At 38.7% G+C, this 17,861-nt stretch overlaps 1 protein-coding gene across 1 annotated transcript in view; it reads right to left on the bottom strand.

Annotated features, from left to right (window-relative positions):
• Window positions 1-2,041, bottom strand: part of LOC135201887 (uncharacterized) — a 140,526-nt gene extending 138,485 nt beyond the window's left edge. The window contains exon 1 of the mRNA XM_064231186.1: window positions 1,944-2,041. Within this exon, the coding sequence (XP_064087256.1) occupies window positions 1,944-2,041 (98 nt within the window). The remainder of the gene's footprint in view (window positions 1-1,943) is intronic.
• Window positions 2,042-17,861: the final 15,820 nt, after the last annotated feature.

The raw sequence follows: 17,861 nt of genomic DNA, 5'->3' as shown, positions 1-17,861 counted from the left end.
AATCCTTACCGTCATTTCACTGTTCACGGGGACCTAGTAATCTTACATAAAGTTAACGTAAATCTCAAGTAGAATAAATCACAAGAATTGTTAACGTAAAACGCGTCGTTGTAAAATTCATATTGAAACGCAAATCATTTCATAAGCGCAAGCCGCTAACATTAACGTAAAAATCGTTCAACACGAGCGCGTTATCATTTTCATAAAACGTTATCCAAAAGCAATTCTTTCATTAAAAACGTTAACGTAAGTAAATCATTTAACGCAAGTTGCGTCATATTAAACGAACATTAGTAGTTCAATTCAAATATAAGGGAGTTCATTCACATATCATTTTTCACCCTCTCCGAGCGAGAGAGAGAGAGAGAGAGAGAAAACCAGAACACAGTATTCACGAAGCCAGAGTACTACATCTTACCATTAATTATAGCATTCCGAATTAACCTTATTTTAGTCTTCTTGTGTCTTTCATTTACACAGCGTGATACGTACGCGCATGTGTCCATTGCAGTTTGCAAACATTTATTTATTTCATTTACCGAGTACTTCAGCGAGGGACTGAGCATTTTCAATTATCATTACCTGTCGTTGCCCGATGGTCTTTTTCATTTTTTATCACAAAAAGACTTGCGTATACCGCAAGCACAATTCGCACAGTGTGCCACGCCAATTCATTACTTCCAGACAGGGAAGTCGTTACCAGTTTAGGACTGGCCACCACCAGTGCACGTCAGGTCTTACCATTTCACAGTGCAACTAATTCTTGACACTGTCCATCGACTGGCTGCTGAAGTACTCCCACCTTTTACTTTCTCTCCTCCACCATTACACTCTGCCCCGAACAGAGTGCCATTTCACTTCGTGGTATGCTTAGTATACTGCATGTAGTGTCCGGGACACCACCAGCACGATACCAGTGCTCAAAGGAACGCCTCCTCATAAGTGCTGACAAACCTGCGTGTCCGTCCTTACGGAACGCCCAAGTAATTAGTGTGTCCGTATACAAGGGTCAGTGATCCTTCGGACACTCCTAAGGGAACGCCTCCCCAAAGTGCCGCAATACCAGCACTACTAGTGCTGCCCAAGGAACGCCTCCTCATAAGTGCCGCGCACCTGTACAGACGTACAGGTAGCCCTATACCTGCGTGTCCGTCCTACGGAACGCTCATTCATTATAGAGTATCCGCCATGTTGGATCACTGAACCAAGGAACGCCTCCTCATAAGTGCCGTGCACCTGTATTGGACCTACAGGTAGCCCATTCCATTCCAGCGTCTCCCAACTTAGGAACGCCCTTAAGTGTGACGTACGCCGTACACTCCATTTGATTTTTTCACCTCTTTAGAAGGTGCCAATCCAGAAGTGCCACCGAGCACCCAGTCTTTTCACTTTTCATTACCACATTGCAGAACCCATTTCCAAGTGAGTGCCACCTTCCACAGTAGGCACTCCTATTCCATTCAGTACCCTTTCCTGGCCATTATTTTCATTTTCTTCCGAGCCTCTACTGTAGCCTAAGGGAAATGTCTTCCCCTGCTTCCCGCGACTTCTTTGCCAGAGAGCTAGAGAAGCTCGGAGCCCTCATAACTCTGGGCAGGGAGGCTGGCACACTGGACCACACTTGACCAGTGGATAAAGACGCAGCAGGCTGCTGCGCGCCAGCAGGGAAAGGAAGAAAGAACGAAGCAGAGAGGAAAGCCGCAGAAGCAGAGAGAAAAGAAAGAGAAAGCAGAGAGGATAGCCAGAGAAGCAGAGCGAAAGGAAAGAGAAGAAGAGAGAAAGCATGAGCTAGCTCTCCTAGATGACGCAATCTCTCTGCTAGTTTCCAAGCCCCAGACCATGAGCTGGACTCCCGGTAAGAGGTGGTTGCGGAGGTTCTGCACCACTTGTTGTGTGCGTGGGCATGCTGTGGATTCCGACCAGTGCCCAAGTCGTCTCAATACCTTGGGAGGAGAGCTTCCAGGGTGAACTTCTCCAAGGCTACCATGTAGCCCTGCCTGATGAACTGTCTCCTACGCCCTATCACGTGGGTACAAGTCATGGCCGACACCGAAGAAGCCCAGGTCTCCCTTATTTCCAGAAAGGCATTGCCTAGGGGTGCCAAAAACAAATCCGGACGGACGAAGAATTCAGTTCGAATGGATTGACGGTAACCTCTATTCTGTTCCTTCAGTCCTTCTGAATGTAAAAATGCCCTTTCTGGACCAGGTGACCAAGGAAACCACATTGTTGCCGCCTGGGCGTAGTGACCAATTTCATGATGTTTATCGGTGATATTGGGCCGAGATTTACTTAAGCCGTATCTCCCCTGGACGCAGCTCCCACTACCAGATGCACGGACACCTGCAGCATGCCAGATAATCAACCCTATAATTTTAGATTCAAGAGGCTAGTGCTCCGATGTCCCAGACATCCCTTTTATTTGTGAACCTGGCCCTGACCCAGTGTCAGAGCCAGACGTTTCTCCCGCATCATCTCAGCCTCTTACCATTTTAATAACCGCCTACCTCCTCCACTCTGGAAGAGGTAAGCCCACCAGTTAACCCCGAACTTGCTTCCGAGGATGATTCAACAACGGAGGTTTCCATAACATCCCCACGTCACATCACTGCCAGAGAGGACTCTTCACCTGTGCCAGAGCACACTGCCAGCCTTGCTGACTCCGCAGATTCGCAACCTGTGGGGCCATCTCGGCCTTATCATCCAGTGCCACGGAAGAGGTTCTGGAACAAGTTCTGCCGAGACTGTGGCCGCAAGGGTCACATGTCTGCAAATTACGGAGGGTGCGCGAACCACAATATTCCAGCCATCGCAATGGCCGTCACCAATCCTTCTTCTCTAGGACCCCCAGCTAAGGGCCCTATAACCGTCGCACCCCTCCAAAGCCATTATCAGCCAAGCCACGTCAGAGCCTACGACGACTCTGGCGCTCAAATCTCCCTGATACGGGAAGACCGAATCCCCCGAGGGGCTAACATTGATAGACGTCGATTGATCACCATTGAAGGTATCAATCACATTAAACTGATCCTTCCGACCGTCCAATTGAGGGTCACCAGACCTAGTTTCTCCAAGGTATGTACTCTTGCAGTTGCAAGCTACATTCCAGGAGGTTACGACCTCCTCCTAGGGCAAGACATGAAGTCTCCCTCGCATTCCAAAAAGCCTAGGGGTCCTAACCCGACGTCCATCACTCTAAAGCAAAGGAGCCATCGCAATTCTACTTCCTCCGAGGAAGTATGTCCACCAACAGTCTCCCCCGTTACCAAGGAGGGAGATTGACCATTCGCAGTTTCCGTTGCAAAACCTGCAACGTAATAGGGCACTCACGAATTGGCCTAGGTGCCCTAGCAAACTACCAGCAGCGGACACTGTCCATTTTCCACAAGGCCTAGCCTTCAACAAGAGACAGGAGCCTCTGTCTCCCATTTCCAAGGGCACGCTGAGAGGTATTGCACCTCCGGTACCCGCCACAGGTCCAGTCGACCTCAAACTCTCTGCCAGTGCCACTTGGCAGCACTGAGCAGGGCCAAGCTCCGTCCAGCCTGGACGTAGAGCCACCACCGGACTTGACCTCTGCGCCTGGCCCTGAGCTAGCGCCGGCGCCTAACCTAACCAAGGATCCTCCTACAGGAGATCCTCCAACAGGCATGGAGCTTACCACAGCCCATGGCCAATCACTAGTTCCTTCTTCTTCATCCTTACCTCTGTCGCTCGAGGATGAACCTCCGGCAGACCTTACCTTTGTACCTCCTCTGGAAAACCAGGAACTGCCCAACCAGGAGTCAGCCTGGGAGTTTTCCCCTTACGACGGCTGTACAGCAGCCGGAGTGAGGGCCTCCCCTGCAGTAGGTTCCACCTCTCGACGGTTGCTGCAGAGACCGAAGTAGGGTGTTCTCCTGAAATCCTTCAGGCTACCGCTGCCTCAGCTCCTGCCGGCGTTTTCTGGCCTTACCCCAGAGTCGTTGCTCCGTCTACTCTATGGACTGGTATAGCCAGGTCCTGGAGGAATAAGAAGAAGAAGAAGAAGGGACGTAATTAACATATTAACAAAAAGAGCCACATGCTCTCTTTGACACCTGTGCCCGAGGTACAGGGTCGCATTCAATTGCAGAGTGATCCTGGCACCTACCCAGAGAAGGTAGCCAGCCCGATCCCTGCCAGTAGCACTAACCCTCTAACCCCTAGCCATGTAATACTAACCCTCATTTAAATATAATTACCTCATGCATTTCCCTCCTGGTCAACTAACAACTCCATCATACCCCACGCATCTTATTACCCGTCTTATCATGTATTTTAACAGTTCCGTCGCTGAACTACTGCTGTGCGTACCACACTCTGGAATGATTGCGTCTTCATTTAACTGTATTGAGTAGGTTAGGCTAATGATTTAGTACCAGGGCATTAGGTTAGTAGCAAGTAGAATTTTCAAGTAACCTTATCTAGGGGTAGAGTAGACTGTCGTCACAAGACAACCTGTAGTTGTTTATTAGGCTAGACTACATCACTATATTAAGTTAGTACACTTAGCATCTTTGCCTATAAGTTAGGTAGGCCATTGTAGTCAGCCGTATCGCTGCTCAAAAACTTCAAGTTAGAGTAGGAGAACTGGGTTGTCGAGGCGATCAACTTATTTAAGCCAAGACCTTCACGCCCGAAAGGGAGTGAATGCCTTCTTAACAGGGGGAGCTGCTACGTTTATAGAACGCCTCGCCTTCCCAGCAGAGTTTTAGTTTTGTTTAATTATAAAAGTAGCAGCCATGCCGTCTCTTGAAGCTACTGTTGTTGGGAGAGTGGGGATGTCGTAGGAATGATATTTCCGGTCTGACGGAAGCTTAGGGTAAAGAGAGCAGGTCACAAGAGTAGCTAGGTTTCGAGATGGATTTTAGGGACTTCTACAATAAGACCTATTTTCCTTCCCAATTTGCTGGCGTTGTGTTTACCACCTTTCAGGCAATGCTCGAGGCGGTTTTTGGAAGCCCCGTGATTCGAAAGCAAGGAGTATCGCTCTCAGTCGGCTGCTAGACGTGATCTCGGACAGAGGTCAAATTGCCAGCCTCCCAAAATTAGGCCTACCCACGTCGTGCTGGTGGACACGAACCCCAGACCTGAACAGAGGTCGGACCGCATTCTCCTACAAGGATACACAGAATATTGCATAAAGGTACGTCTGAAAGTGTAAACTTCAACCCAGCACCTTGTACTACCATACGACTCTTGCTAAAATTCATTTCCAATTCTTATTTTACCCCTTCTACATCAGAAGCCCTTTGTCCTCATCGGGCCACGTGCTCCCCTTTGTGACTTGTTCAAGACCTAGTTTTCGTGCATACCTCAGTGAACCATTCGAGTTTACCTTCCCCAATATTAGAATTAATTAATAACAAAGCAAGAAGTCATTTTTTCTTTCATGTCGTTTAATCTGGGATTCTTTTCCAGATTCCATGAGTCACGTGCCGTCTCTCTGCCGCAAGTGTGCATTACCCCACGTGAATGAAACCAGCTTGAATTGAATGAGACTATAATCCCCAACGTGGGTTGGGGGCCCAGTATCATTTAACTTTTCTCCAGGCCAGCACGGGCCTTTTTTGTAAATAAATAGTTTAAAGTAACGAGCTGAGTTTTCTGGCGACCTTCCCCTAAAGAAAGTTTACGGTAAGTTCAAGCATTCCCTCTTGAAATCCCTAAATTACTTCCGTTTACGTATCTAGTCTCTCACAAGGCCCTATATACGTAACAATATATATATATATATATATATATATATATATATATATATATATATGTATATATATATATATATATATATATATATGAAACATGGAAGAAAAGAAGCAGTGCAAATTACGACATCAGTAATTTAAAAATTGAAAAAATGCATTTTGCACACACATATATATGTGTATGTGTGCAAAATATATTTAACCATTTTTATATTATTGAATCTGAAACCTGTACTCTTTTTCATCCATGTTCCATATTTCTAGAATCATAGCTTTAAATGGGGTTTCAATTTTAAAGTTGTTTTTCTTCGTCTGATGTGATGACTTTAACGTCAAATTTCAATAAACATTCTCTCTCGCTCTCTCTCTCTCTCTCTCTCTCTCTCTCTCTCTCTCTCTCTCTCTCTCTCTCTCTCTCACTTGTGAATTTTCATACATCAGTACTCTCTCATCGCGAAATTATTTATGCAAATATGTCCTTGTTAGGTGCACGCTCTCAGCATTTACGAAATTTTTTACACCAAATGTGGTGGATTTTTCTTTATTTTCTGATGAACGTTTTCAACCAATGGCAAAGTTTTGTATATATGAGCATTTACTGCGTAATAAATGTTGTACAGTATGTGCCGCTCTGAACACGCGGGTTCAGCTGTCTGACTGACACAAAGTGGCGTTGGTTTGGGACAGGTGTGGATGCTACACTCTTTGAAAGGGGTAAATGCTCATGTATTCGTTTGCTCGTGTTTTTATGAGGACCTGCTTAATAATGTAGGGTTTCCTTTCTTCTTTTCCTCTTTCTCATGAATCGATTTTTCAAGTTTTTTAAATTTTTGTATTGCATAATGAGAAGCCTTCCTTATTTGCAGGGTAGGATAAATTAGTAGTAAGTGCATTATATAGTACGTGCGGCAATGCACCTTGACTTAACGTAAGCAGCAGCCCATAAAACCATGGTGTTCATCGCGGTCTCTGATGTCATTGACCCCCGGTCTCTAGACCTTGCTAGTTACACTTGTAACATAACCGTTACTAAATACACATTTATTTCATACAATGTGTTTCCAAAACTTTTCTAGATTTCTTCTATAAAGTGTATATTTTTTTTTAGGGTTTTCATATATTCATTGTATGATGTGAGGTTTTAGGCGACTGAAGGGCGATTCTTTTTTTTTTTGATCTAGTTAGTGAGTCATTTTACTTTTCTGGGAATATCTAAACTTTAATTGCGTACTTACATGTGAGCATAAATATGTAAATACATACGTGCATGTACTTTTTCTTATATTTCGGACATATGACTCCCACAGTAGTTTCATTTGTTTACTTAAAACAACCCCCCCCCCCCCAAAGAGATACATTTTATAAAGTATCGTATATGTGTGTATCCAGATAGACAGATTGCAAATTCTTCCAAAATGAGATACATTCGCCATAGAATTACTTGACCGAAATTGTTCAAGTGCCTGCTTCATTAGCTTTCCTTGCAGTTAGTTTTGCAAATATGAAGAACAAAGAGAAAAGAAAATTTGGACGTGAATAATGACATTCATTACAGGGGACTCATTTTTCCTGGCCTCTGTTGTGGAGTTCAAAACAACTTTTTAAGCCTCAACTTCATTTACCCGGGGTTACCAGGGGACGCTAACGACTTAAACATGTATGTGTTGACTTCATTAGGCGACATTAGGCTTTTTGTAAGTTTTGGAACGTAAAACACAGTCCATTTCGAAGCCAGTTTCAACTTCTGCTTCAAATAAGAGTTATTGATTGACTCACAAATGACAAATATAATATTTACTTTTTAATGACCGTCCTGAGGGTCTTGATCACTAAAAATTGCTATAAAAAAAACTTTTTTTAATAATTATTAAATCGCTCTTATGTAGTGGGAATTTTTCCCTCTTGTGTTTCATTGAACTATGTTTACCAGCCTCCAAACATACGTAAACAAATGGTAATATTTTTCAGAGAACCTTTCTCTTATTTCCAGGGAATATTTTAGTGCGCACATTACCGAGAAATGTTACACTTTTTGTTTTCACGGAGACGTAGTTATAATCGTGAGATCACGTGGAAGTGGCCCTTAAGATTCATTAGTTGTTGTACCTTATATGGTTTAATGAGATAGAGCAATAATGACCTCGGAAAGTGGCTTAATTACTTTTAACAAACCTCAGCGCATGTTGTATAATGAGGGCATCAAGACTGGTTCTCCCTATTTATTAAATAATGAGTGATGTTTCTTCTGTCACTAAAGATATAGATGACTTGAAAATGTTGATGATCAAGTGTTCTTGGTATTGGTATAGCTTTATTATAAGGGTATCAATTACCGTACAAAAATAACAATAACGTAAATGAGGGACATGGCGTTAAGTCCCTCCCTCGGGATGTTACATACTCTCTAGAATCTCAGACCATCGGTAAGCATAATTTTGCCGTAGCGACGTTGTTGAGATTATACGGAAACATTACCAAACTTCGTGTCATATAATCCCAATAGCCTGGTCGATGGAAAATCCTACACGCGCTTATTATCCTTTAACCTATCATTTTAGACACACACACACACACACACATTTTTATGAATTTATTACAAAGTTTGGGAACAGAAATAAGACGTTATTTTTTGTAATAAACTTAGCTATTTGGTGAATGTTAAAAACGAAAGGACAATTGTTTCTCTACTGATGGATGCCTGTTTGTAGATCTGTAAATATATACGAGTGTTCGAGCTACAAGACAATGTCAGGAATATCTATATCCTCATCAGCTTGAAACTGTATGGAAAGTTATTTGACACGAGGTTGGGTAATGTTTCCGTATAATCTCAACAACGTAGCTACGGCAAAATAACAGTTACCGTCGATTTTTCATTGCTCAGAAGAAATGAATCGCAAAACCCAGGTTTGTAATTTAATGGGAGGGGGTTGAGTTTGGTCACTATAATGAACACGAAATCTTTGGCTGCTATTCTACCGAAGTTAAACCTGGTCTTGGAACAATCAAATTTTAGAAGTTAAAATTACCAAGGCAATTTACAAACTGGAGCTCAGTGTTGAAAATTGGCATCACTGATATAACAAAGAGTAGTCACTTAAATTTTATGGGGAATCGTAAATGAAAAATAGTGGCCAAATTTTTCGGTTCTTTTAGATACAGAAGTTATTGCACGAGCTTGATAAATCAAGATCCATATTTGTAATTTATTGAACACTTGAATACTGACATACTCATATAGGTAACAGGTTCGAAGGGAGAATTGCAACCTCTCTTGACGTCCAAAATCTATTGGCTTCGGACATTCGTGCCTAGGAATTATTAACAATTTGGGATCCATATTTCTATGTAATTAATTGAGATTGTCAGAAATGCTACTTCCGGGCCGTAAAGTCTGTTGAATTTTCAAGTAACTCTGATACAATCACCAACATCCCCATCTTATCACTAAATTGTTATACAAACACATTTCCTTTTTGAGTGGTTACGGGGCAACAACACGAGCTAGGGAGGTTCTAGTCTCATAACGACCAGTTATAGACTTGGAATCGACTTTGCATGGAAATCAACGTTAAAGTATTTCACATAAGTTCCTTAGCTCACTTCGACGTTTCCTGTGCAAGAATGAAATGGTTTCTAGTGTTCCAAAAATATTTGTTAACCCTCGTTGTTTTGAAAGAGGGGGGGAAAAAAAAGAAAGAAAGAAAGAAAGAAAGAAAGAAAATACCTAAAATTCCGAAGAGGTGAGCGATTTAAAGCGATTCTTGCCTGATCTAATCTCCCGGCTTTGCATATTTAGATTTTTCTTGCTCCCAAATTTAGCATGTCCTTGAGTGCCACTTCATTTAGTTTTGAAGCGATGCGAGTGCGCTTTTAGCCATATTTTGAGCGCCCTCGGATCGCTTATAAAGTAAGGAAGAAGAGGAGGTTCTGGGAAACTTGGTTAATTTAAAAGTAAGGTCGAAGGGTAAACAACATGAAGTGGAGAGAGGGGAAAAAATATGCAACTACTAGTACAAGATGTCTAATGTTTAAAACCATAGATGGTTTTCAGAGCCCAATGTAAAAAAATTTTTTTTTTTTTTGAGCATGAGAATGAAACAAATATTTTAAAGCTATATTTTTGTATGAAGATGAAAAATTAAATAAATTATTTTCTCAAAATGCCTGATCAATTTTACTAGTTTTGTTAATTCAGACAAATATTGATCAGGTAATAATGGTTTACACTATAATTTCCGTGAAGATGCAAAAAAAAAAAAAGAAAAAAAGATGCATACATGATTGCTCTAAATCAAACTTATTATATAACTGAAAATGACCGTCCCCACTGATGAACTTTGTTTTAAGCATGAGTAACTTTAAAGACTTTTAAGGAAGAGTAACTTTAAAGAAGAAACCAGGAAGCAGTTAGGACGACAGAGGACTGTCCAGCTGAAAAGTGGATGAAATGAAGTACTGATAAAGCCAGTTGCATGTATATATTATCGGCAGTTTACTATATGTAACATTGAGTTACTGTTAATCACCATAGTATGTAGTAGTCCCACGTTTCACTTTGGAATCGCCGTTTTTATTTCAGTGGCGTCGCAATTGAGGGGGCGGCAAGTAAGATATACCCCCCCCCTCCCCCCCCCCCACCCCCCCTTGAGATGTCCTTTGTAGCTAACGTTTGGCAATATTCTTAATCACCTATGTTGGTCCCTGTTGTACTCACTCATATGTCCTAGATGAGAAGTAAATTGTTTTTTAACACAATTGATACATGTGCTGTTGATCTTATTTTGATCGGATTTTTTATCCACTTCGATGGTATTAATATTCTTACTTTGATCCATATACATGCCATTGGAATGTTTTAGCTGAGAAAGTATTTGAAATACTTTTGTGTATTTACAGTTATGCATATATATATATATATATATATATATATATATATATATATATATATATATATACACATATATATATATATATATATATATATATATATATATTATTAATATATATATATATAATGACATTATTTTGCTTCTTGTTACCTTTTCAGCTTATATAGATCTGGGGAAGGAATGGGGATGGTTATAGGCTTTTAACACAAGTGACCTGTTTGTTATATTTTGATTCGACTTAAAGTTATCAACTTACGGATGAAATGACTGAAACTATATTTACAGTTTTGAATAAGTGCAATGCAATTTTCTAGTGCTGCTTATAGTTAATTTCCAGGAAGAGGGAATGAAGAAAGGGGAATGGGATAGGTTGAAATTTTGAGGAGAATTTGGAGGGTCATTATCCTTTTGTGTTATTGATGATATGCACTATTTCGATATATTTACATTACTAGTATAGTATACTCTAATTGAAAATTGTACTCTATAATTTCAAATATGGGTTTGCTAATTGGTAATATTATTATTTTCCTTCATTCACATGGATATATACATTCGAGAATAGTATATTTTATGAATTAAAGTATTGGTACATTAGTTTTTTTGTGACTTTTCTTGTCCCCCCAAAAAAATCTTGCCGCCCCCCCGCTGATGGAATGCCTGCTACGCCACCGAATTACTTTCGAAATTACATGGTGAATTTTGTTTAGAATTTACATAGACGTCAGTTATTCCTAAATTGGACTCTGCTGTTGAATTCCAGGAATGTATGCTATTTTTCACAAATCGCAATAGTATTGTGGTTTTGCATTTCGGTATTGAACCGTTTTATGCTGATCGGAAGTGAAATAGGAATTATGCGAGGATCAAACTGAAATTTACCCTAGAGTGGGAAGGATGCCGGGACCAGTTTTATTTTCAGTAATGGTTCATAGATTTTAAGAGTAACTGTTCTCTTTAATAATTAATTCTTCGCCTTTAAGCGTTTCAATTTTTCCACAAACTTTAATGTGGCCTGCCATGTTGTTAGAGTGAGCATAATGTCATTATTGAAGTCGGAAAAGAATTTCTGGTAAGGTTTAAAATTGTCGCACCAATATTTTCATGAATATTTTACTTCGGGCCACTCACTTCTTCATAGAATATTCCACTTTTATATTCGAAGGCCTCTGTGATCAGCAATTCTTTCAGACTCTCTTACGCCGTGAGGGAAGGACACAGTCAGAGAGATAATGGAATGCAATTCATTTGATAGAAGGCGGCAAATTATTTCAGCAGAATATGACTCTGCTGTAAAAAGGGCAGGAAGCTATTTTAGGGAGAAATAGACCTTTCTTTTATTTTCAGCCCTTTCGTAATTCTCTTTTATCGTAACTGTCTGTTTCATTTCAGTTATTTGTCCAGTTTAGGACTGCTATATGATTGTAGGAACTTTTGTATTTTATTATTTAAACTGTTATAATGGCCAGATAGGAATGATATAAAGTACTACTTGTTTACAGGTTCCAACTTATCCTTAGATGAAAAAAAAAATGTATTTATCGGCGTAGTATTCTCTAAATGTTTGCTTTAAGGAGTAAATGAAGAAAAACTTTGGTTGTTTTCTGGCTATGCATTTCAAGGATCAGAGTACAAACTCCAATACTGAAATTCCTCTGGAAAATATCCGTTACTCTTGTTGCAGGCACGAGAATGCTGATAACATAAATATCCGAACTATTTACATTACATCAAGTTGACTGTGCCCTGGAAACATTTGGAGACACTGAAATTGATTGCAAAGAACGGCCCATTGCATGCTTGCAGCAAATAGAAGTCGTTCGGCAAATAACAGCCCACATTCCATTTCATTTAAATTCATGAGAATTCTCCTCGCCATGATTAACGAGACTGGCGTCTTTCGCAGTCAATCGCAAGCAATCTGGGATTCTCATCGAACGGGATAGAGAGAGAAAGAGACTTTGTGTGGAGGCGTCCATTTGGCTCAGCCGAAATGATCTGCGCCCTGGTGGGAACTGCTGTTGAAGTCCTCAGATTCATTCAGCTGAAGAGTACCAAATGACTACGGTGAAAGCCAAATAGTGTTCTATGTTTAATGAATGATGCTTTTTAACGACGTTTTAAGTTTTTCATTTATAGTTATTTTAAGGTATAGTTATTTTTTAAGAGTACATTTTTACAAACAAATACCACGTTGTTTAATATCCACTTAACCTTAATGGAATCTTAAGTTTAGCGATCCAGAATGTAAAAATGGCTCTGCCACTGGTTCATTTTATTTATATAACTAACAATATAATTTCGATTAGGTGAACCCAAGATCAACGCAGGGGACCGATGTCGTATTTGAAATTGTTTGTAAAGTAAGACTGGACTATTTGACTATAACATCGGAAAGTTCAAGAAAAGCAGATTGGTTTTGAAGAAATAAATTGGGTATAAATTTTACTGTGTTTTGCATTTCCTTGAGGGTAGAATATTCGGGGTTCAGGAGAGAGAGAGAGAGAGAGAGAGAGAGAGAGAGAGAGAGAGAGAGAGAGAGAGAGAGAGAATGTCCCCTTTCCGTGTATGGTGGAAACGTTTTATTGTCTGCATATTATTTCTTATTAAGCCAATTTTCCATACCTTAGTCACCATAGAAGTGTTTGTTAGGGGCGTATGCTACTAGTAGGTTTTCGGTGAGTTGTTCAAGGGAAAAAATATTCAGTTGCCATATGTACATGATAAACCGTTGTTGTTTACTTAAGAATATGAAACTCTGAGTTAAGTTCAAAACGAATTTAGAAAAGAATGTCTGTATAAGGTTAGCAAGAATATTCTGGACCGACAAGTGCCGGAGAATTCCAGCGACATGTGACCTTAAAGATACACGCGTCTCACGAGAGAGCTTTCCTCCTGTCATCATATTACCCGTCCCTTCATAACAGCAGCACGAACATTTAGCACCACTCTCCCAATTTTTGCCGACAAGTCCGCGAACAAACAACATGAAAGAGCGCCAACACCTCCCCCGATCAAATATCGTGACGAGAACTAAAGTTCGATAATTGGTCAATGACAAAGTGTTCTCAGGAGGTGACATCACACGGGGTCTAATGCAAGTCGTGGGTCTTGCGCGGATGAATATGGAATCCCATTGGTAATATCGGCCGAAACTTCGATGACAAAAGTTAAGATCAATTCCAAGTTCTGTAATGAAAGTTTGGAAAGTTCGCATCACCTTGCAATTGTTTAATGGGTATTTTATTTCTCCCATTAGCGTCCCGCCAGGGAGTCCTATTCTCGTCCTTTCGGGCTTCATTTACTGTAAAAAAAATGCATTTGTGATTCATTTACAATTCTCGAAATGGGATAACGTAGTGGCCATTGCCTATCGGATTATTTTTAGGTGAATTTGAGCCTTATTATATTAGATGCGCGGCTGAGGATGGAGAAAGTGAGGAAGAGGTTTTTTATTTCATAAGGTCCATTTCTTAGTGTAGAATCGAGCTTGACTAAGATACGATGGCTTTTTTTCTTTCTTTCTTGTATGGGAGGGAAGAGCGATTGGGACTCATTTTTTCGTATACTTTTCATTGGTAATTGTTCATCAGGGCTAGAAATTTTTTGCAGTAATAGACACCAAATGCAGCATACAATACATATCTTCTGAAAAAAAGGCACTATTAAAGATGAGTGTGCTATTGTGTCGTCATGTTAGCTGCACTCACAGGCGTTGCTGAACTTTGTAATGTTCTCGCTTCTATTGGTTTGTCTTTGTAATATTACTTATAGTATAAGATTATGTCTGCTGTTAGTATTATCATTAGGCAGGCTCCGTTTAGTCGTCTGTATTTTTATGCAACTCCACTTTCTTGCCTTCACCTTCGGCTAAAGTTTTCAAGCAGTGTTCGCATCCATCTGCATCTCATCCATTGACTCGGAACCGGGTACGATTAGTTGTTAAAGTAATGTGTCTATTGGATTTTCGTTTTTTATTTTTGAATTATATATATACATATATATATATAATATATATAAAATATATATTATATATATATATATATATATATATATATATATATATATATATATATATATATAATATAATCAGGGGGTAAGGGCGAACTCATCGCACATCACATTCTCATCCAGATCAAGGGCAGGAATTCAGAAGCAGAAGACACAGTATCCATTTATTCCAAGCTTTCGTGATTCATAATCACATCATCAGGGATATCTACAACAATAAAATACAATATATCAATATAAATATAAAATTAAAAGAGCTATATACAAAACTTTAATTTTAAAAAGCGGACGAAGGAAACTGATAAAAACGAAATAAAAAGTAAAATTGTTAAGAGCAGAAAACATACGTGAACAAAGACGCACTTAGAAACAAAATAGTAAAATTCAAAACACATACTTAAATACAGACACACTTAAAAAAAAAAAAAAAAAATTGCTAATAATAAATTAATAAAATACTGGAAGTTAACCCTTAAACGCCGAAGCGGTAAAAAAAAAAATGTCTTCCGTGTGCCGGAGGTGTTTCAGAGTGAGCGCCGAAGCGGAAAAAATATTTTTTTCAAAAATTCACAGCGCGCTTAGTTTTCAAGATTAAGAGTTCATTTTTGGCTCCTTTTTTTGTCATTGGCTGAAGTTTAGTATGCAACCATCAGAATAAAAAAAAATTATCATTATCATATATAAATAATGCGATATATGATAGCGCAAAAACGAAATTTCATATATAATTGTATTCAAATCGCGCTGTGCGCAAAACGGTTAAAGGTAACGAGTTACTTCTTTTTTTGTTGTAATTTACACTAAATTGCAATCATTTTGGTATATAACACATCGTAAAACGATAAAAGCAACACAGAGAAAATATTATCACAAAATAATGCATGAATTCGTAACGCACGGACGTAAACAGATATTTTTTTCAAAAATTCACCATAAATCTAAATATTGTCCTAGAGAGTTCCAATTTCTTTCAAAATTAAGACAAATGATTGAATATTACTATACTGTAAGAATATTAGCTTACAAATGCAGTTTTCGACCATATCTGACTAGGCAAAGTTGACCGAATGTCGAATTTTTTATTATATCTATTTTTTTATATGCAATTATTTCGGAAATAAGAAAAGCTATAACCTTCAAATATTTTTCGTTTTATTCTACATGAAATTGCGCACATTTTCATATATAAAACTCTATGAAATGCCTAATATGAAACGGAGCAAATATTCCGAGAATGGAACGTACGCATTTCGGAGATTTGTGGCTGAGAATCCGCGTGCTGAGAGAAGGAAAGATTTTTTTTAAAATTCACCATAAACCTAAATATTGTGCTAGAGACTTCGAATTTGTTTCAAGATGAAGATAAATGACTGAATATTACTAGACTGTAAGAGTTTTAGCTTACAATTGCGTTTTTCGACCATTTCGGTAGAGTCAAGTTGACTGAAACTGGTTTTTTTTCTATTTATCGTGATTTATATGCAAATATTTCAAAAATGAGAAAAGCTACAACCTTCAATTATTTTTTATTGAATTCTACATTAAATTGCGCACATTTTCATATATAAAACTTTATGTAACGGCTAATTTAAAATGGTGCAAACATTACCACAATCGCACGTATGATTTTTTCGGAAGAGTTACCGCGCGGACGTAAAGAAAATGTTATTTTTTTCATAAATTCACCATAAATCGAAATAGGTTTACAAAATACCTTGTGAATGTGGCAAATTCTACCTGGGACAAACAGGAAAAGATATCGATAAGAGAATTTCCCAGCATCGATATTGTGTAAGAACAAATTCTCCAAACAGTGCTGTGAACTTACATGTACAAAATTGTGGCTGTCCTATCCTTTGGAACAAAACAGAGACATTATTCAAAGAAAAAGATATGATTGCAAGAAATTTGTTAGAAGCAGCTTGCATATGTTTTAGCAAACAAAATAACTTTAATATAAGTCAGGGCATATATAAATTGGACCCTTTATTCCTTCATATTGTTTCCCAACAGTACAAATTCAGAGAAAAGTTTAAATGACCATTCACCAAATCGTTGAATAGTTCTCTCTTTTAACCTGTTTGAATTGCTGGTTTGACAATTTGTTTATGATTTAAACAACCTAATTTTTACTTTGACAATTATGATAATTTTATTTTTTTCCCAGTGGGAAAGTGTTTATGAATTCTTGTAATGCTCATTCTGTTTAGTTAAAATAAAGCTCTTGAAGAGGCCTGGAGGAAGGCGAAATTATCGAGCTACTAGAATCTTTTATTCTCTCTTCTCCTGTGGACGATATTGACATATTTATTTATATATATATATATAAATATATATATATATATATATATATATATATATATATATATATATATATATATATATATATATATTGAGTTTATATTGCCAATTCTGGCTTCTTTGTTAATCCTTGTAAATGAAGCTACTCCCTTTCAGATGTATGATAAAGTCCTTTAGTGTTTGATTTTTCGATTGAAGGTATACTCGTATACAGTGGGGCATAGGGGATCTCCTTTTTCTTGGTTGCTTTATAGGTTGCACTAATGCTGTGATTCCTTTCAGAAACTTTACAGACTGGCCACTGAGCATTTTCTTTCGAAGGACAAAGTATATAATTCTGGTACGTGTTCCTTCTTATACTCGAGACTATTGAAATCTTAATTCTCATTTTCCTCAAGATTATCATTAGTAACAGTAGTCGATTAAGCGTATCTTTAGTAACAGTAGTCGATTAAGCGTAAAAATTTCTCTAAACTGTTAGTTTAGGCAAAATATACAAATGTTAACGTATAGTCATTGTCTTTATGAAACAACAACAATACCAAATAGCATCGTCATACAGAAATAAAATGCTATCTACATACTGTTATTTTTTCGTAGTATTGGTAATTGTTGTTGCTTTTTGCAGTTTTACTTTTATGTTTGTTGTCACTTGATGTGTTTTTAGTAGGTACGAATTATTATCTATAAGAAACCTCTATGGCGACTTTATTTGGCCTTTGTGTTCATGACCTATGGCAATGGAATTGTAGGGTGACTCGTGCGTGTCTGTGTGTGTGTGTGTGTGCATGCGTGCGCGCGTGTGTAACCTCACAGAATTTCCAACACCTGATTTCAAAATTCTCTCTCTCTCTCTCTCTCTCTCTCTCTCTCTCTCTCTCTCCTCTATATATCTATATATATATATATATATATATATATATATATACTC

Source organism: Macrobrachium nipponense, chromosome 28 (assembly GCF_015104395.2).
Source record: "Macrobrachium nipponense isolate FS-2020 chromosome 28, ASM1510439v2, whole genome shotgun sequence".
In the NCBI taxonomy this organism is placed as follows: domain Eukaryota; kingdom Metazoa; phylum Arthropoda; class Malacostraca; order Decapoda; family Palaemonidae; genus Macrobrachium; species Macrobrachium nipponense.
The sequence above is the reverse complement of the archived record's forward strand: the minus strand, read 5'-3'. Positions and strand labels throughout refer to the sequence as shown.